The sequence below is a fragment of the Cnephaeus nilssonii genome, assembly GCF_951640355.1.
Source record: "Cnephaeus nilssonii genome assembly, chromosome: 4".
Classification (NCBI taxonomy): domain Eukaryota; kingdom Metazoa; phylum Chordata; class Mammalia; order Chiroptera; family Vespertilionidae; genus Cnephaeus; species Cnephaeus nilssonii.
Genome location: NC_137075.1, coordinates 16,686,451 through 16,708,680, shown reverse-complemented (window position 1 = coordinate 16,708,680; position 22,230 = coordinate 16,686,451). Strand labels below are relative to the sequence as shown.

The 22,230-nt window shown below is 39.6% G+C and overlaps 1 protein-coding gene across 3 annotated transcripts in view; it reads right to left on the bottom strand.

Annotated features, from left to right (window-relative positions):
- Positions 1-435: 435 nt before the first annotated feature.
- Positions 436-22,230, bottom strand: part of DHTKD1 (dehydrogenase E1 and transketolase domain containing 1) — a 60,374-nt gene continuing 38,579 nt past the window's right edge. For all 3 annotated transcript variants that reach the window (XM_079769483.1, XM_079769484.1, XM_079769485.1), the window contains 7 exons: positions 10,613-10,763; positions 9,372-9,478; positions 8,167-8,331; positions 5,796-5,878; positions 5,293-5,462; positions 3,273-3,358; positions 436-2,460 (listed from right to left, as the gene is read on the bottom strand). In XM_079769483.1, the coding sequence (XP_079625609.1) occupies positions 2,359-2,460; positions 3,273-3,358; positions 5,293-5,462; positions 5,796-5,878; positions 8,167-8,331; positions 9,372-9,478; positions 10,613-10,763 (864 nt within the window). In that variant the 3' untranslated portion in view covers positions 436-2,358. The remainder of the gene's footprint in view (positions 2,461-3,272; positions 3,359-5,292; positions 5,463-5,795; positions 5,879-8,166; positions 8,332-9,371; positions 9,479-10,612; positions 10,764-22,230) is intronic.

Sequence of the window (22,230 nt, the reverse complement as noted above, 5' to 3'; positions counted from 1 at the left end):
GGCAGGCTAGAAGGGTTCAATGAGGGGAAAAGGGGACTCTGAAATACTTTCAGCAATAAAGATTTAATAAAATAAAACAACAACAACAAAGGTGTGTTAACCTAGATGGACCAAAACAATGGATAGAAAGACACCCTTACAAATGGAGATTTCCTTTATAAATATAAATGTCTCTTACAAAGACGTAAAAAAAATAAAAGAAGTTTTTAAAAATAATAAAACTTTAAAAGTAATACAGTAGGACTAAAAAAAAGGGTATGTTTTAGAATATAGCATGCTTCCTTATAGTATATGTATGGAAAACAGAAAAACCGAACCAAATGGTCTTATAAGGAATAAAATTTTATTTTACAAAGAATAATGTGTCATTCTATTCACTGAATACCCAATTTTGAACTGTAATCTTCATTGACTATGAAATGTAGCATTGATAGATATAAATGGGATACAAAAGTCATATTATCAAAATTTAAAAAGGAATAAAGTAAAATATTTTATTTTACCTTGTTATGTTTTTAATCTAGTATTTTATCATAGGAGCATTTGATTTGGAATTTTTCAAATGGTCTCTTCCTGCAAGGAAATTCAAAATGCTGGCCCTTGTTGCTGTAGTGATTGAGAGTGAGGATGAGGTACACAGCTCATGGCTCAAGTTGGAGAAGATATAACAAGATACCATAAACAGACTTTTGAGGTATAAAGTTAGAAATTTGAAGAGATCTACACGAAACTAAGAAAAAAAATCTAGTTTTCCCTCTCATTTTTGTCTTACACTTTAAAAATTTTTTAAGTTAAGAAACCAAGAGATCTGAAAATGACACTGTGCTTTTATTTTTTACTAGTTTGATATACAATACTGTAACCTTTCTCATTAAATAGACCTCTGTAATTTTAGTCATTTACATGAGTGGCACCACATTACATGATTTATAAGGCTTGACACAGAAAGGAAGCATTATGGTGTATAAGAATAAAAGGGATCTGAATACTACAGAAATGTTGTCAATGCACTAATGCATACATGTAAGATATGAACCACAAATCTACTGCTGTGACCAGAACAACTTATACATTGATTCTGAAAAATATTACCAGTTGCCAGTAAAAGTGAAGAGGGCATTCCAGTGCCCCAGGACTTCCACCATCATTTCTGAGAAAAAGTATCACAAGAATGGTCAATGGTAGAGCTTCTGCAGCACCAAGCCATGTAAAGCTGCACAGATTGCTGCTGTTTAGTTATGCTTCCAGTACCATTTAATTTCAGAATAAGGGAGTGGGTTGGTGATCCCTAGAAATTCCCAAGCACCTGGTGTTGGGAAGTTCCTGCTGTCAAAATTAAAGTGCACCTTAAACACCGCAAATAAACATCACACTGCAGCAGGGACGTTTAAAGGCAAGACTGATTAACCAGGGGCTGAAATTCTCTTTATCAGACATCCAAAGTCATTTGAAATACCACCGCAAGAACAATTTAGGGAAGAAAGCTACTATGGCAAGGCAGGCCACAAACCAATTTCATTGTACCTAAAACTCCTTCACTTGCCCCACCTGTGTGGCTCAGTTGGTTGAGCATCATCCCATGCACCAAGAGGTTGCCAGTTCAATTCCCAGTCAGGATACATGCCTGGTTGTGCAGGAGGCAGCTGATCAATGTTTCTCTCTCATTGATGTTTCTCTCTCCCTCTTGCCTTCCTGCCTCTCTAAAAAATAATCAATAAAAACGTATTTTAAAAAACACACAAAACTCCTTCACTTAGTACCACTATGCTAAAAGATCACACCCAGAGATTTGTATTTAATATACTTAAGGACAATGGGTAAAACAACTATCTTGAAATCAGAAATCAGAAATAATATAGTATTGCTACAGTGTCTAGTGAAACATTTTTCACAGTGGCTGGAAGACTACACCAAAACCGACATAAATGAAAATATTTGACTTTGAATAAAGAAGGGGAAAATTAATGAAAGTGACATGCATCAAATAAATCTAGAGGTAATGTTGAGGTAATCTATATGTAGCTATAAAGTCAAGCTAAAGAACTTTCCTGGTCATATACAGTTAATGAGAGAGTGGAATCTGAAAGATCTTGATTATGACCTAGCTCTATAACTCTCAGATCTAACCAAACTGTAACATGATCGAATTTGTAAGGATAAAAGTTACTTGTCTGATTTATATATTGATTCCATTGCTATTCCATGTATTCCAGGTTAAACTGTCCTAATCAGTCCCAACATCTTAGAGGAACGCAGACATTCCATGTTACCTAATGGGAAAAGGAGAGTAGAGGAAGCCGGCCTTTCTTTTTGTGGCAATTTCCTTAACAGGAAGTTGTATTTCTTCCAAGTACATCATCAAGCGAAGGTCCTGGTAAGGATATCCTCATGCTGCTGCAGGTGAACGGTGCCAATTCCTACAGCAGGTGCCGGCAAAGGTGGTCGGCTCACAAGGCGGAGCTGTCATTGGGGCAGAAAAGGAATAAAACGACACTGTGACCCAATCAGAACTCTGCTTAGTCCACCCAAGCAGGTGCCTGTATTTCTCTTAGCTTGTTTAACATAAATCACCTTTTTTGGAAAAGTAATGACTTACATAGAATAGACTGTCACAACTAAAAAGCAACAAAATTCCAGGCATAATAAGGGAATATAAATTCTCAAATTTGTTCTATTCTTCAGTAACTATTAGTTGGTTTTAGCGGTAGTTTCCTAAATTAGAGTTATTTACATGAGAAAATTATTTGGGCCTAGCCAACTAGTATCAAATGAGTGAAAAGAGTTCTAATTTAAGCAGAATAGAAAGATAAAACAGAAGCACAATTGCTCTTCTCATTGTTTTCCCCTTCCTACAGCGTAATTAAGAAGAATTTGGCCTGTAAGGGATCTCTGCTGTGTGGATGGGTCTGGATCAAGCATCATTGGGTATCTCTACTCCCATGTTGTAAAACAAGGCTGCTCATCACTCAGTTCCCCCGTGGCTTGGATGTTGACCTTTAGGACAAGAACGCTGAGGAGGCTAGTGGGAAAGCAGCCAACAGGTAAGGGCTTTTACTTTCTAAGTATAGCCACTTTTTGTTTTTACATGCTACTAGTATGTGCACATAGACTGATAAACACTCAGCATTTTATTTTGAAAGAACAGCCTAAAACTAGACTTTATATTTTAGTTTATGTTTAAAAGAATTGGATCGATAGTAGGGGATAAAACCATTTGTTGGCACTCCAGGAAAAGCAAGATACAAGAACACTTTGAGAGGCAGAGATAGTACCTTGCAGGCCAGCTGCTTTTCAAACCTTGGGGAAACAAAACACCATGGACCCATGTTCTGAGGCTCCTCCTGACTCCAAATAAAATCTATAAAAGAAGAAAATCCATCTCAGTACCTCAAGTAAACATATACAACATAAACACACACACATACACACATACTATATGTATGTGTGTGTGTATATATATACATATATATATATATATATATACACATATACACACACACACACACACACATTTTTCCAACATGGCATAGTGTCTTTTTTTTTTGTCTTTTTTTTGACAAATACATAGTAATGTATCCACCAGCACAACCATGATACTGAACAATTCTATCAACCCCAAAAAAATTCCCTCATCTTGTCCCTTTGTATGCAAGTCCTTCTCCTACCCCCAACCTCTGGCAACCACTGATCTTTCCTCTATCCCAACAGTTTTGCCTTTTCCAGAATGTCAGATAAATAGAAGCATACAGTATGGGTCTGGCTTCCTTGAATTAGCAAAATCCATTTGTGATTTTGCTGATAGCAATAGTTCACTCTCTTTTATTGTTGAGTAGTATGACCTCAATATGGATGTACCACTGATTGTTTAGTCACTCATGGTGGAAGAACATTTTGTTTGTTTCCAGTTTAAGGCAATTATGAATAAAGCTGTTACAAACATTCACATGCTAGTATTTCTGGGGACATGCTTTCCATTCTCTTTGGTAAGTAAACACCTAGGAGTGGGACTGTCGGGTGGTATGGTAGCTCTATGTGTGACTGCATAAGAAACTGACAAACTGTGTACCACAATGGCAGAACCAATTTGCATTTCCACCAGCAGTGAATGAGGGTTACAGTTGCTCCTCATCCTCATCATCACTTGATATTGTCAGTTTGTTGTTTTGTTTTGTTTTCATTTTAGCCATTCAAATAGGTATGTAGCCATATCTCATTTTAACTTAATTTGCGGTTCCATTATCACTAATTATGTTGAGCATCTTTTCATATAGTTATTTGCTATCTAGTTTTTTGGTAAAGTGCCTGTTCAGTTCTTTAAAAATTGAATAATATTTTCTTACTGTTGAGTTTTAAGAGTTCTTTAAACACTCCTTTGCCAGATATTTATCTGCAAATATTTTCTCCCAGCTTGTGGCTTGTCCTTTTATTTTCTTTGCAGAGGTTTTCATTTTGATAAAGTCCAATTTTTCTTTTATGGAACATGTTTTTGGTGTTATAGCTAAGAACTTTTTGCCCAACTTAAGGTCACAAAGATTTTCTTCTAAAAGTTTTGCAACTTCACATTTTACATTTAGGTCTATAATCAATTTTGATTTAATTTCTGTGTAAGGTGCATAAGATATCCAATTATTCTAACTCCATTTGTTGAAAGGCTTATCTTTTACAATTATAGTTGATTGTCGTAAGTGATAGTGATTCCCTCCAAACTCTCAAGAAATTAGATGCCTTAGATGAGAGAAGGGGAGACTGTAAGAAACACCACAAAAGACATGAAGATACTGGCTCTAGAAGTATTATTTTCATATTTCTAGATTCCATGAGATCCAATCTATCTATATACATAAAAGCCTAAGTGACCATCCGACCAGTAGCTATGACATGCAATGACCACCTGGGGGCAGACGCTCCAACTGGTAGCTATGATGCACACTGACTACCAGGGGGCAGATGCTCAACGCAGGAGCTGCCTAGCTGCGGTGATGGCAGCTGCAGTTCTCAGGTGATGTACCGGGAACCAGAGAGAAGGGAGTCTGATTCCGGGGTGCGTCACCCAAGAACAGCCCTCTCACAATCTGGGACTCCTCGGGGGATGTTGGAGAGCCGGTTTCAGCCTGATCCCCAGTTTCGGCCCAATCCCGGCAGGCCAGGCCGAGGGACCCCCACCGGTGCACGAATCCGTGCACTGGGCCTCTAGTTTTCTAATAACTCTCACTGCCCCATAACCTCTTTTCATTTGAGATAGTTCAAAGAAAACATTCACATGCAGATATTTCAAATCAAAGAACCCTTTACCTTTAACATGTTTGTATTTGCTCATCTCCAGTTGTAATGAGTCCAACGGGAACGGGCAGAGTTCCTCTATTCGGATAATGGCAAATGCATGTTTCTCGGCCCCCAAAGATTCTCTTTGCTTCAGCAGAGCATAGAAGTGTTTGCCAGAGCAGAACACTAGACTCTTAACACTGTTTGGTAGAAAAGGGACAGTAGGATGAGAGAGAAATACCTCAAAATAAGAATTTTATCAGAAGAAAGGGGAGACCACATAGATTTAAAGGCTTCACTAATAAAGCAGTGGAGCTCTGTAGTTGGGCTCAGACATATACAATGCCCTGGCAAGCCTTCTTTAGCAACATATGCCTCCAAAGTTCACTCTTCCATGCATATTTTAACTCCTACCTCGCTCACTTAAAGGACTAATATTAAGAAGGAGGAGATTTGGGTCTCTTTGGGTTCCTTAACATGAGCTAGTTCTCCCACCAATTAAAACTCTGAAAAACAAATACACATCAAATTACTTTTTTGGATCCACAGATGAATCACCAATGACCGGTTTGAATGTTGTTCCTGGTGCCATTTCTTGAAGAGTTGATACAGCTGCCTAAGGAGTAGGGGAAAAGCCATAAATCTATCAAACAGTTGAAAGGAGCTGAAGATGCTTTTACTTACTAGTATAAGGGATCTTTGCCAAGAAATAGTATCAAAATTCTCACCTAGGAACATAAGTAAACATATGTACTAATAAATACAATAGCTTTACAGAAATATTTAATTCTGAATACTTCAGAATAAATTCCTTTCCCGAGGTTAGGTAAGATTGCCTTTTGTCTGGTGCCACAATAAAATTTTAAGAATCCAAGTTTCAGTTTGATCATACAACTTTATTATTATTAAAAAGTATGCTTTAATTATTTGGAATTAGAAGCAACATTTTATAGATTTATATTGTGAACCAAAACAGCGAAGCTAAGGCAACTATTTCTCTCTTTAAGTTTCTTATTATAAGTTTTAAATGAAATCTATAAGTCAGAACAAGTAGGAACAAGAAGTGAATATTTCTGTGATAAAAAAAAATTATTAATGAGCTCAATTTAAATAAATGCTTGTTGCATAGAACTTAGAGTACAAAACTGATGAAGCCAAGGTTAGAGATTTGATCCCTTTTGCTATCATTTAGTTTCCCTACAGTCTAGTCCCAAATGGGTATATGGCATTTTGCTAGGCCATTGTGGGGAGCCACATTGGTGCTGGGATATTGTGATATAACTTTAAAAATTAATATTAACTATTCAGCTAGTCTTATTATTAATTAATGTGACCTTTCTCCATTCTGAACCATATCCCTTCATCAGTCCTACTAGGAAGGACTGGAAACAAAAGAAGCTGGGATTCAGAGCTGGGTGGGAAATTGGAGTGGGATTTAGGTACCAATTGACTAAAAACTCCCTATAGCCCTGAGTCATGTTCATCACGTGGCAAGTCATCTCTGAATAGACCATGGAAAAGAAAGGGTTGACTTATATTCTAATAGATCATGTGTACCAATAATCAAATTTTCAGGAGGAAATCAGAATTCAATAACGGTCGTACTCATTTTCAATTAATAAAAGAATTTATATGTTTAAGGAAGATATTTGACTACTTAATGAGTAGTTTTTCACTTTAAAATCTATAGTATAGCTGTTGGTATTTTTTAAAGCTCCCAAATAAGGCCTCTATTATAGGATAAGTTACATATTAGACTTGGGGCAAGGAGTAAAACATTAGGGCCAGAATATGAACTCTTGTTCTCAGTTTCAAATAGCAAGAGATTCTCAATAAAATTTCTAGTAGTTCACTTAATACTTGATACTACACATACATTATATTTAATATCATTACATTTGATATTGACCCTCAGAGTCAGAACTAGGGTAAGACAGGTGAGGTGCCTAGAGTGCAAATTTTAAGGAGGTCTTCATTTCACTCAGTATCACACAAGTGCTGACCATGAGAGTGTCTCCTTACTCCTCTCCAAAGGCTAGGCACTGCTTAAAAATGCAACCTGTGAAAGCAAGTCACTTGCAACTTTCCTCAATACCCCTCAATTCCAAATCTACACTCTCCAACCTTTGTGCAAAGCACAAGATAGTCCTGAACAGCCATATCATAAATCACTTACCTGTATTTCACCTCAGCTGTAGCATCCAAATAAATGCAAGTGTTTTAATGTTCATTCTAATTAAGATTCTCATGTAAAATTAAAAAAAAAGTATAGCAGACAGGATAAATAAATGCTTATTAGTATTTATTACCTTGAACTCTGCCATTTGAAAACTAGCATATTTGTTATTTAAAAATATATTGTGCACCTAACACTTAGTTCAGGTAAACCAAGAGAAAACGTACGCTTTTAAAGCAGTGTACAATAAGCTATACTGTTATGATGTTGTGCTTATTGAAACAGGCCTCTCTACCTGTGATAAATCATTTAACAGAAAAAATGTGTAAAAAAAAAGTCAATGAATAACACCACTCCCTTTCATGAAAATGCTCTAAATTCCCAAGTTGCTACTATCAACACAGTAGTGTCTACTAGTAGACCATTTGGACTTTTAAACTTTTTCTATAAAATTGTTTCCTCTCAGACCAGGATACCAGTGTGGTAATATCTGCTATCCTGTCCTGCATTACAATGAAACTGAGAGCTACTTATATTACCAGTTATTCTTGAAAGGGGGAGAGGGGAGGGTGTGTGTTGATAGGTTGATTTAGTTTTAGAAAAGCAAAGCCAACTAAAACTAAATAGATGTTTCTATAATTTAGAACTATAATTAGATTTAAAAAAAAAAACACAGCAGAATAAAATGACGAGAGAAGAAAGGCTTCCAAACAGCGTTTCCCACTTACAGGGAACCTGAGTAACATCTTCGGAGAAGCAACAATGAGGGGTTTTCTGAAGTTCCGGACCATTTGTCTCCTGAGCAAATGGAAATACTGAGCAGGAGTCGTGGGGTGTGCCACAAACATGTTCACGGTGTCCCCGTCCACCCCCTCCTCTGCGCTGTCACACATCTGGGACAGAAATGAAAGAAAGGAGAACGTTCAGATCATCGCCTACAATCTCCAAAGGGACCACAGGGCTCTCAAGGGTGAGAAAAAAAAAATATTTCCCTCCATTACAGGTAATACCAGAAAGTAAATTTACAGCCTATGAAGAATTAACCAAAGGAGAGGTCCGATGCTTCCCCCATTTGCCTGAGTCTGCATATTTTAACACAGTTGTTTCCAAACACAGCTGATTTCAAGGAGCATCTGGAGGGGACCTTTTAAAAAATACAGATTCTGATTACTGTTGAGTTAAGATGGTGTCATAATCCCACTCTTCTAATGAAATAAACACAAGAGTTTGATTTGTTTTTTTAGAACGACTTGCTTAAACGTTTTTAAATTTATTTATTTTAATATTTTTATTAATTTCAGAGAGGAAAGAAGAGGGAGAGAGAGATAGAAACATCAATAATGAGAGAGAATTATTGATTGGCTGCCTCCTGCACTCCCCCTACTGGGGATCGAGCCCACAACCTGGGCTTGTGCCCTTGACACAAATCAAACCTGGGACCCTTCAGTCCGCAGACTGATGCTCTATCCACTGAGTGAAACCAGGCAGGGCTGTTAGTTTGTTTTAAAGACAAAACAAAATCAAAAGCAGCTAACAAGGTTGAAAAGTTGAGGACAATGAATTAAATCTCAGAAGACCCTGGTGTTAACAAAAAGCTAAGACATGGCTCCTAACCCCACTCCAGAAACAATGGAAAGAAAAGAAAGCATCAAAATCCTGACAATTATTACTAGTCGATTTGGAGAGAGGGTGTGCATAGGCAACCCTGGTGGGAAAATAAAGGCAAAATTTAGAGCAGAAGCCACTACAGTGCTCAGTGGAGGCGACGAGGCCGCCAGGCTTGCCACTTCCAGGGCATTAAATCTGTTTCATTCAAATACTACAATGTCTGACGGTTTAAGGCACACATTAAGTACCTGCAGGAGGCAATTCTAGTTCAAAGCCCCTCAGAATCATGGAAAGGTTCCTGGAATCAAAAAGGCATTGGACATACCTGCAAGAAACGCTCTATGCGACAAGAGGAGTGGTCAGGTCCAGCCCCGTCATACCCGTGGGGCAGGAGAATCACAATGCCGCTCTGGAGGAGCCACTTGGCCTCTCCTGGAAAACAGTAGGAGGGAGTGAGACCTCTGTGAAGCAGAAATGAAAAGTCTGGTCTGATCTGATCTGGGTAGAGGAACAAAAGTTAGTTAGCTGCCTGACCCACTAGAACCATTTTCATTACATGTACTGTCCAGCATTGTTACACGATAGTTGGGAGAAAAAATATCCATCCTACCAGTTGAAACCCTGGAATGGTTCATATTGGGATTTATTTAGCAAGTGGAACACAAACTCAACAGTAACCATCCGGCTCCCAGAACAACATGGCCATGCTGGATCCACTCAGGCACAACTCTTACCAAGACTGGACAGCTCCTACTTTTCCCTCACAGAACCCCTGACATCACAGGCCACTGTCCTCAAGTTCAAGGCACAGGCACTTTCGAACAGTCTCTGGACATGTCAAAGTCCAGTTTCCTTAAGGCACGTTTCCTTTTTATTGTTGTTTTTATTTTAAATTACATTTACTGGGATGACATTGCTTGGCATGTTTCTTACTCACAACTACACAGACACAGAGTAACACAACCAAGGGAAGGATCTATAGTGCACACTCATAATCCAAGAGTGCTTACCCCCCAAAATGGGGTGAGCATGTGGGGGAGACTCATACTTGTACTTTATATACTTTGAATTTTTACAGTAAGCAGGTCCTGCTTTTTTATAAATGATTATTAAAAATGATCAAGATGCACAACTTCCAATGTTCAGATACTTGAGTGTCTCTGGATTGAGGGAAGCAGATTTTCAAGATTGACATTCACTCTGCTCACAAATCCTCAACTATGTGACCATTCCCTGTTTGTGATTGATGTCATAGCTAATCAACAAACTCCAAGAGTAGATCTGAAAGTCAAACTACTTACGACCTGGGAGGTACATGTCCTGCTTCCTATAGCCAAACACATTCCCCCACAGGTGGGAAGGTGCTCCCTGCATAGCAGCTGAGTGGTACTCAGTTTATTTAATTCTGATAGCTGCCATGCCCCAGTGGATGATAGGGCAACCCCCAACTCTCCCCAGGATCTGTGGTACAAAGAGTCTCAAAAGCAGCTATAGCTCCTTTTCATTCAATTGTCCCCATAAGGCTAGCATCATGTATCCACTATACACCCATATGCCAAAACCAACCTCCAGAGATGAACGTGTCAAAGATGATCTGGGCACCATTGAAGAAATCGCCAAACTGAGCCTCCCAGAGGGGCAGTAACTTAGGGCTCTCAATGCTCATCCCATACTCAAATCCCAGGACAGCCTCTTCTGACAATGGGCTGTTGCTGACCTGATGCAAAGGAAGAGAAGAGAGACACTGTCATGGCAGAGAAATGGCAACATGAGTCACTAAAGGTAAAAGATTCACATTTATGCAAACCTCTTAAGAGGGAGGAAGGGCAGAGAGAGAAGCTTTGTTTTTAGTAGTCTCTATATGCCTCTGGGAAAAAGCCCTCTATGAGTGATGCATATGGGAAAGTTGGAACAAAAAGAGGAAGATGTGAAAGATGTTAGAATATGAGCATTAAAGATTTTCTTTAAGGATTAGCAAAATTAATTTATCAGATGACCCACCTTTGGAGCTGAGAGTAAAACTGTGTCATATAAACTTTTTTTTTAATGTCACAGCACAGCCAGTGTGTCAGTGGATTAGAGGGTCATCCCATGCACCAGAAGGTCTTGGGTTTGATTCCTGGTCAGGGTTGCAAGTTCGATCCCTGGCCCCAGTCAGGGTGTGTGCAGGAGGCAGCTGATTGATGTTTCTCTCTCACATCAGTGTTTCTCTCCCCGTCTCTTCCTTCCTCTCTCTAAAAATCAATAAACTATTCTTTAAAAAAAAAAAAAAGATGAGCAGTGACATGCTCCCAGGACCAAACTGGAATTACAGCTAAAATACAGAAAAACCATCCTGAATGATCAACTGATGACTAGCTGGAGAGAACCCTGAAAATGAAGGACAGGAACTGAAGACTGCATAGAGACTTCAAAAGGGCTTGCTGGGCTCCCACAAACAGCAGCTAAAGTTCTGGAGGGATATCTCAGCTGTGGGGGGTTCCCACTGAGAACTCTGGGGTCTAAACTCCAAGCTGGGCTTCTCAACCCAGATCATTGAACTGAGAAAGGTGCTCACACAACATCTGGCTGTGAAAAGCAGCAGGGTTGCTGTCTGCCAGGGAGAGATGGCTGGAAATGCAGGCACCCTCTTAAAGGGCCAACACACAAAATTTTGTGTGCAGCCACTCACCTTGGAATCTGACAGAGGGAGGACAGAGTAGACTGGAACTGTGTGAGCAGAAGCCAGGGTTAGGGGCTGTGGGGTTAGAGCTCGGAAGGCAGCCACCCCAGTTTCCTGTGCTGAGTCATTCCCTCATACTGCAGAGGACGCCTTTCTCCTGCAGACCTTCACCATGCAGGCAGCTTTTGCCTGGGGGAGAAGCAATTGCCCCACCCTCTTCGAAAACCCCTTACTGCACCCTGTGGAGTTTCTGAGGCCCATTAAGAGACTGAGAATAACAATCAGCCTGTAGCCAGAAGCAATTGCCCCACTCTGTTGGAAAACCACTTGCCCCACCCTGTGGTCAATAGCCGGAGACTAATCAAGACTGAATAACAATCAGACTATAGACAGAGGCAGGTCTCTGGAGGCTCTGAGTCTTTCCTGATCCAATCCAGGGCCCAGGGCTAGGAAAATCAGGCCTTGGTGCACAAATCTTGATCCTTTCCCAAGGCATTCATCCCCAGCATAGGGAGCCACAAGCAATAGATTGGTGATGGCTCCAAAAAGGGTATTCAGGGCCAGTCAGAAACAGCATTTGACACTATCCTGCACTAGAGATTGCGAGTTGCAGCAGATCTACCTAATACACAGACATAAGCTCAATTAGGCAGCCAAAATGTGGAGACAAAAAAACAAGCCCCAAATGAAAACCAAAAGAATTCTCCAGAAGAGCTAAATGAAATGGGGATAAGAAATTTATCAGACGTAGAACACTGATAATAAAGACAAGGATGCTCAACAGCATGAGAAAAGATATAGTAACTATGAAGAATGACACAGCACTAGTAAAGATCACACTGGAAGGAACACACAGAAGATTAGGGGAGGCCAAGGATCAGATCAGTGAATTAAAAGACAGGGTTGAAAAAAATCATTCAATCATAGAACCACAAAGAAAAGAAAAAAACAAAAAACAGGAGGACAGCATAAGAAAGCTGTGGGAAAATTATGAAATGTAACAATATTCACAAAATAGAAGTATCAGAAGGGGAAGAACGTGAGCAATGGATAGAGAACGTGGTTAAAGAAATAATAGCAGAAAACTTACATAATAAAGTAAAGAAAAAATTCACACATGTTCTGGAGGCACAGATAGTCCCAAGCAAGAAGAACCCAAACACGCCCATTCCCAGACACATTATAATTAAAAGGCCAAAAATTAAAGACAAAGAGAGAATCTTAAAGGCAGTAAGAGAAAAGCAATTTGTTACCTACAAAGGAGCTCCCATAAGGCTGTCAGCTAATTTATCATCAGCAACTGTACAGGCCAGAAGGGAATGGCATGAAGTATTCAAGGTAATCAAAAGCAAGGGTCTGAAACCAAGATTACTATATCCAGCTAGGCTATCATTCAAAATGGTGAAATGAAGAGCTTCCCAGACAAAAAGAAGGCTAAGGGGTTTGTTGCCACCAAACCCGCACTGCAATAAATGGTAAAGCAATTGCTGTAATGAGAAGAAAGAGAGAGAGAAAAACATAGGCATAAAAAATTAAAATGGAAATAAATAATTAACTATCAATAATAACCTTAAATATAAATGGATTAATGCTCTAATCAAAAGACTTAGGATACCTGAATGGAAAGGAAATATGACCAACCTATATGCTGTCTAGAAGAGATCCACCTCAGAAGAAAAGGCTCACACAGAATGAAAGTGAAGGGATGGGAAAAATTTTTCCATACAAATGGAAATGAAAAAAAAAAAAAAGCTGAGTTAGCAATACTCATATCTGACAAAATAAACTTCAAAATGAAGGCCATCACAAGAGATAACAAAGGTCCACTACATAATACTAAAGTGATCGATCCAAAAAGAGGACATAATGCTGGGAAATATATATGCACCCAATATAGGAGCACCTAAGTATATTAAAAAAAATTCTAGAGGACTTTAAGGGAGAGACTAACAACAATACATTCATAGTAGGGGAATTAAACACCTCTCTGACATCACTGGATAGATCTTTCAGACAAAAAGTTAACAAGGAAACAGTGACTCTAAATGACACACTGAAATTAGATGGATTTAATTGACATTTATAAAACATATCACCCCAAATTATACATTCTGAAAGACAGACCACACATTAGGAGAGAAAACAAGTCTCTACAAGTTCAATAAGATTGAAATCATATCAAGCATCCTCTCAGACCATAATTGAATGAAATTATAAATAAACTACAGTGAAAACACTCAAAAATATTCAATACATTGAGGCTAAATAGCATGTTATTAAACAATGAATGGGTTACCAATGAGATCAAGAAAGAAACCGAAAACTTCCTGGAAACAAATGAAAATGAACACACAACAACCGAAAATCTCTAGGACACAGCAAAAGCAGTCCTTAGAGGGAAGCTCATAGTGCTACAGGCTTACCTCAAAAAACAAGAAAAATTAATTATAAACTATTTAACCCTACAACTTAAAGAATTAGAGAACAACAAGAAAAGCCCAGAATAAGTAAAAGGACAGAAGTAATAAAGATTAAAGCAGAAATAAATTACATAGACAATAAAAATAAAAAAGATGAATGAAACCAACAGCTGGTTCTTTGAAAAGATAAACAAGACTGATGAACCGTTAGCTAGACTCATCAAGAAACAAAGAGAGAGGGCCAAAATAAATAAAAGCAGAAACAAAAGTGGTGAAGTAACACTGACACCACAGAAATACAAAGAACTGTAAGAAAATACTATGAGCCAAAGTCACTAATCATCTGAGAGATGCAAATCAAAACAACGAGGTATCACCTCACACTTCTCAGAATGGCTACCAACAAATCAACAAAATGACAAGTGTTGGCAAGAATGTGGACAAAAGGGAACCCTAGTACACTGCTGGTGGGAATGCAGACTGGAACAGCCATTATGAAACCAGTATGGTGTTTCTTCAAAAAATTAAAAATGGAACTCCCATTTGACCCAGTGATTAGACTCCTGGGAATATATCCTAAGAAACCCAAAATACTCATCAGAAAGAATATATGCACCCCTCTGTTCATAGCAGTGCAATTTACAATAGCTAAGATTTGGAAACAGACTTAAGTGCCCATTAGCAGATGAGTGGATTAAAAACTGTGGTACATTTACACAATGGAATACTGTGCAGCTATAAAAAAGAAAGAACTCTTACCATTTGCAACAGCATGGATGGACCTGAAAAGTATTATGCGATGTGAATAAGCCAGTCAGAGAAAGACAAGTATTACATGATCTCACTCAGAGGTGGAATCTAATGGGCAAAATAAAATGATGAACAAAAATAGACCCAGAGCCCTGGCTGGTTTGGCTCAGTGGATAGAGTGTTGGCCTGCGAACTGAAAGGTCCTGGCTTTGATTCCAGCCAAGGGCACATGCCTGGGTTGTGGGCTCAATCCCCAGTGGGGGACTTGCAGGAGGCAGCCAATCTATGATTCTCTCTCATCATGGGTGTTTCTATCTCTCTCTCCTTCCTCCTTCCTCTCTGAAATCAATAAAAATATATTTTAAAAAATAGACCCAGAGACACAGAAGAATGAAACAGACTGTGGAACCTCAGAGGGAAGGCAGAGGAGGGTGGGTGGGAAGAGATCAACCAATGAACTTATATGCATACTAGAGGTCCAGTGCATGAAATTCCTGGATGGGTAGGGTCCCTAGCGGCTGCTGGCAGCTGGCCGGGGCCTTCCTTCCCCTGGCTGCCTGCTGCCGCCGGTTGGGGAGGTGCCTCGGGCAGTTGGCCAACCGGCCTCGCCCCCTGGCCAAACTCCTGGTCAAACTCCCGGTTGAGGGAACAATTGGCATATTAGGCTTTTATTATATAGGATATGCATAACCCATGGACACAGACAATAGGCGTAGAGAGGGCCTGGGGTGGGAGGGAAGAGATCAATGGGGGGGTGAAAGGGGACTTATGTAATACTTTCAATAATAAAGTTTTTTTAAAAGAAATTACTATGAGCAACTATATGCCAATAAGTTGGACAATGTGGATGAAATGGAAAAATTCCTAGACAAATACAATCTTTCAAAAGTGAATCAGGAAAAATCAGAAAACTTGAATAGGCCAATAACAATTGAGGAAAAAGAAGCAGTAATAAAAAAACTAAAAAAACAACAACACAGCAAACAAAAATCCTGGTCCAGATGGCTTCATACAGGAGTTTTGCCAAAACTTCAAAGAACAACTAACACCTATCCTCCTCAAACTGTTCCAAAAACTCCAAGAGGAAGGAATACTTCCAACCTCTCTTTATGAGACCAGCATTATCCTAATTCCAAAAATAGATAAATACACTAAAAAGAGAATTACAGACCAATGTCCCTGATGAACTTAGATGCTAAAATCCTCAACAAAATATTAGCAAATCAGATCCAGCAATATATTAAAAAGATGATACACCATGACAAAGTGGGATTTATCCCATGGATGCAAGGCTAGTACAATATTCGCAAATCAATTAGTGTGATACATCACATAAACAATCTAAAAACAAAAATCACATGATCATATCAATAGATGTAGAAAAAGCATTAGATAAAATCCAACACCCATTTTTAATAAAAACTCTCAGCAATGTGGGAATAGAGAGATCATATCCTATATAATAAAAGCCTAATATGTTAAGTGTCTGGTCGTCGGGTCGTCCGTTCAACCAATCAAAGTGTAATATGCTAATGATATGCTAAGGCTGCTCAACCACTGGCTATGATGTGCACTGACCACCAGGGGTCAGACAGTCAACCAGTCAAACAGTTGCTATGACGTGCACTGACCACCAGGGGGAAGATGCTCCAACTGGTAAGTTAGCTTGCTGCTGGGGTTCAGCCGATCAGGACTGAGCTAGACAGGCTGGACATGCCCTAGAGCCCTCCTGCAGTCTCTCCCCAGCTGGCCAACCTCCTGCGTCCCCGGCCCCGATAGTGCACCAGTGGGGTCCCTCGGCCTGTCCTGCTCCCTCACACATTCTGGGAACCCTCGGGGAATGTCCAATAGCCAGTTTCAGCCTGATCCCTCAGGCCAGGCTGAGGGACCCCACTGGTGCACAAATTCATGCACCGGGCCTCTAGTCTCAACATAACAGCCATATATGACAAACCTACAGCCAACATCATACTCAATGGGGAAAAATTAAAACCATTTCACCTAAGAACAGGAACAAGACAGGGATGTTCACTTTCAGCACTCTTATTCAACATAGTACTAGAAGTCCTAGCCACAGCTATCAGACAAGAAGAAACCAAAAAAGGCATCCAAATTGGAAAGGAGGAAGTAAAACTCTCATTATTTGCAGATGACATGATATTGTACATAGAAAACCCTAAAGACTCCACCAAAAACTACTAGATTTAACAAATGAATTTGGCAATGTAGCAGAATACAAAATTAACACCCAGAAATCCATGGCATCTTTACACACCAACAATGAATTCTCAGAAAGAGAAACTAAACATCAATCCCATTTACAATTGCAACAAAAAAGTAAAATACTTAGGAATAAACTTAACCAAGGACGTAAAAGACTTATACTTAAAAAACTGCAGGATGATGAAAAAAGAGATAGAGAAAGATATAAACAAGTGGAAGAATATACCGTGTTCATAGATTGATAAAATTAACATCATTAAAATTTCCATACTCCCCAAAGTAATCTATAGATTTAATACAATCCCTATTAAATTACCAATGGCATATTTCACAGATATAGAACAAATACTCCAAAAATGTATATAGGACCCTGAATAGCTGCAGCAAGCTTAAGAAAGAAAAACAAAGTTGGAGAAATCACAATACCAGGTATCCATATATATAAAAGGCTAAGTCAGTGATGGCGAACCTATGACACGCGTGTCAGCACTGACACGCGTAGCCATTTCTGATGACACGTGGCCGCTGAGGCGGCCGTGTGCCGAGGATGAAACATTTGCTGCTCCTGAGAATGAAACATTTGCGAAATAATGATTTTTCCTCAAAGTGACACACTACCCGAGTTATGCTCAGTTTTTTGGCGAAGTTTGACACACCAAGCTCAAAAGGTTGCCCATCACTGGGCTAAGTGCTGGTCCTTCCCTCCAACCAGGTCTAATTAAGCAAATTGATCTCTATATATAAAAGGCTAACTTGACTCACACATGCATGATACATATAAAGCTCCCTCTGGTGCCTACTGCACATGTGTGTTTTGATCTGTCATTGTCGATTGTGAATTTGGTTGACACTTCTATTATAGAGAAAGGGTGGATAATGATATTAAAATATTTCTTCTAATTAATTTCCTTTCAATGTGCACAAACCCATGCACCAGGACACTAGTCAATTTATACTACAAAGCCACTGTAATCAAAGTATCCTGGTACTGGCACAAAGAACAGGCATATAGAACAGAAACCCCAGAAATCAAGCGAAGACATTATGTTCAATTAATATTTGACAAAGGAGGCAAGAACATACAATGAAGTCAAGACAGTCTCTTCAATAAATGGTATTGGAAAAATTGGACAGATACATGCAAAAAAATAAAACTAGAACACCAATTTACACCATACACAATAATGAACTCAAAATAAATAAAAGACTTAAATATAAGTTGTGACACCATAAAAATCCTAGAAGAAGCCATAGGCACAAAAATCTCTGACATCTGACGTAGCAATATGTTTATGGATACATCTCCTAGGGCAAAGGAAAGTAGGGAGAAAATAAACAAATGGGACTACATCAAAATAGAACTTCTACACAGCAAAAGAAACGATCAACAAAATGAAAAGAGAGCCCACTGTATGGGAGAACGTATTTGGCAATGATACATCTCATAAAGAGTTAATATCTAAAATATACAAGGAACGTATACAACTTAACAAAAGAAAGACAAACAATCCAATTATAAAATGGCAAAGGACCTAAATAGACACTTCTCCAAAGGGGATATACAGATGGCCAAGACACATACGAAAAAATGCTCAAAGTCACTGATCATCAGAGAGATGCAAATTAAAACGACAATGAGGTATCACCTCACACCTGTCAGAATGGCTACCATCAACAAATGACAAATGCTGGCAAGGATGTGGAGAAAAGGGAACCCTAGTACACTGCTGGTGGGAATGCAGACTGGTGTAGCCATTATGGAAACCAGTATGGAGTTTCCTCAAAAAATTAAATATGGCCTGGCCAGTATGGCTCAGTGGTTGAGCATCAACCTATAAACCAGTAGGTTAGTTTGATTCCTGGTCAGGGCACATGCCCGGTTTTCAGGCTCAATCCCCAGTGTGGGTTGCACAGGAGGCATCCGATCCATGATTCTCTCTCATCATTGGTGTTTCTATCTCTCCCTTCCTCTCTGAAATTAATAAAAATATATTTTTTTAAATTTAAATATGAAAAACTGCCATTTGACCTAGTGATCCCACTTCGAGGAATGTATCCTAAAGAAACCCAAAACACCAATCAGAAAGAACGTATGCACCCCTATGTTCATAGCAGCACAATTTGCAATACTAAGATCTGGAAACAGCCCAAGTGCCCATCAGTAGATGAGTGGATAAAAAAGCTGTGGTACATTTACACCAGGGAATACTATTCAGCAGTAAAAAAATAAGGATCTCTTTCCTTTCAGACAGCATGGAGGGACCTGGAGAGTATTATTCTAAGTGAAATAAGCCAGTCAGAGAAAAACAAGTATCACATGATCTCACTTACATGTAGAATCTAATGAACAAAATAGATCTAGAGACATAGAAGCATGGATCAGACTTGCAAATCTCAGAGGGTAGGAGGGTTGGGTAGGTAGAAGAGAAGGGATCAACCAAAGAACTTGTATGCATAAATGAATAACCCATGGACACAGACAATAGGGTAATGAAGGCCTGGGGCAGGGGGCGGGCTAGAAGAAGTCAATGGGAGGAAAGAGGGTCATATGTAATACTTTCAACAATAAAGATATTAATTAATTAATTAATTAATTAATTAATTAAATCCTTTTGGGGGGAAAGAATGTGAACTAAGGACAATTTCTTTTTTTAAATATATTTTTATTGATTTCGGAGGGGAAGGAAGAGGGAGAGAGAGAAACATCAATGATGAGAGAGAATCATTGATTGGCTGCCTCCTGCATGCTCCCTACTGGGGATCGAGCTCACAACCCGGCATGTGCCCTTGACTGGAAGCAAACCCGGGACCCTTCAGTCCGCAGGCCGACGCTCTATCCCCTGAGCCAAACCAGCTAGGGCCTAAGGACAATTTCTAACGCGGCTTCTCAATTATCTAGGCAGGAAATCATGGGGACCTGAATTAGGGCACTAACAGTGTCGATGGAAGATGGGGCAGATTTGAGAACTATTCAGCTAAAAGACTTAGTGGTAGATGTAGAAAATGGAGAAGAAAGACTAGTCTCAGTTATCTTCGGGCTTCGTGACTTAGACAACTGGTATATGATGATGGCATTCACCTAAACAGAGAGTGAAGAAAAGGGAACAGATTTGGTGGATTTCCTAGCAGGAAAAGGAAAGATGATGGATTCAATTTGGACATTTGACTTGGAGGAGGAGGAGGGAGATGAATGACAGAGAGGTTTCTACCAGGCAATTATATAAGTACTAGAGGCCCAGTGCACAAAATTCATGCATGGGTAGGATCCCTAGCGGCTGCCGGCTCCCTTCCTCCAGCTGCCTGCCGCCACTGCCAGCCAGGGCGGAGCCGGCCAGGGGGAAGGGCTGCAGGCGGTTGGCCGACTGGCCCCACCCCCTGGTGGTACTCCTGGTCGAGGGGACAATTTGCATATTAGGCTTTTATTATATAGGATAATATCTGGAGCTAATGCAGGCATCTGGTCTTGAGATCTAGATTTGGAAGTAATCAGGGTATATGAATGTTTGAAACCACAGGGGTTGGAGAATCTTCCTAAGAGAGAGCAGAGTGAGAAAATGACCAAAGGATAGAGTCTTGGGAAAAACAACATTTAGGTGGCTATCATTGGAAAAGTATTTCCCTATACTGAGCATCCAGGAAGGCAAGAGGAGAACTAGAGTCACTGAGTCATTGAACTCAAGGATGGAGAAGTCCCAAAAAGAGGAAGAATAGCCGAAACCGGTTTGGCTCAGTGGATACAGCGTTGGCCTGCGGACTGAGGGGTCCCAGGTTCGATTCCGGTCAAGGGCATGTGCCTTGGTTGCGGGCACATCCCCGGTGGGGGTTGTGCAGGAGGCGGCTGATCGATGTTTCTAGCTCTCTATCCCTCTCTCTTCCTCTCTGTAAAAAATCAATTAAATATATTTAAAAAAAAAAAAGAGGAAGAATAACATGGCCATTGAATTTGGCAACTAAAAGGTCCAGGGTTGACCTCAGGTAGAGCTTTTTTTGCGGGAAGTTATGAAAGCAGAATCCAGAGTATACTAAAGAGAGAGAGAAACATAGATGTGAGATACATCAATTGGTTGCCTCTGGCACACGCCTTGACCCAATCTGGGGATCAAACCTACAACCCAGGTACGTGCCCTTGACTAGGAATTGAACCCGAGACCTTTCAGTGAGTGGGCCGACACTCTAACCACTGAGCACCACCGGCCAGGCGGGCCTCATTCTTTTTCAACTGAGGTTTCCAAAGTGTTATTAGGAATGATCTTTCTAATATGGAAATCAAGATCACCTGTTCAGAATTCCGCCATTGTTTCTCTTTTACATAATACTAAAAGTCTTTCACAAGTGAGTAGTCCTATCTGGCTTATCTGCTTTTTTACTCATGTATTCACTTTGCAGTTTAACCTCCAGTCATATGAAGCTATTTGTAGTTCCATGGGCATATCAGTTCCTCTTTCTTCCCAGTTTTGTTTTTTTAATTGATTTCAGAGAGAAAGGGAGAGGGAGAGACAGATAGAAAAATCAATGATGAGAAAGAGTCATCGATCAGGCTGCCTCCCGCACACCCCCTACTGGGGATCGAGCCCACAACCCAGATGTCCTGACCGTATATCAAACCATGATCTCGGCGTTCAACCACTGAGCAACACTGACCTGGCTCTTCTCAGTTTTTTGTTTGTTTGTTTATGTGCTATTGTGTCCACATCAAATGTTCTCCATACATGTATTAGAACAGCAACTTCTACCAGGTGTACCAGTTAATAATGCGGATTTTTTTCAATAGATGGAGTTACACATATGTTGATATATATGTGATTTGATATGTATGCTATTTTGTTGTTTTGACAACAAGCTTAAAAACTTCATATGTCAAATTTTCTGAAGGTGTTACCTGGTAATGTCCTTCAAGTCCTAGCTAAAATCTGGCTTCCCCGCCAAACTTTTCCCAATTTCCCCAAGTAGAATAAGCTATTCCTTCTCCAATGCAGCTACTGTACTTTGTATACTAGTATACCTTATTTTCTTGAATCTATTGATGCTGTTATTTATTCTAAAAAGTATTTAAGATGGCTTGTAAGTATACATAATATGTAACAAGACTGTGAAAAGTAAGTGCAGGCAAAGAGAGAAATTAAGATTGA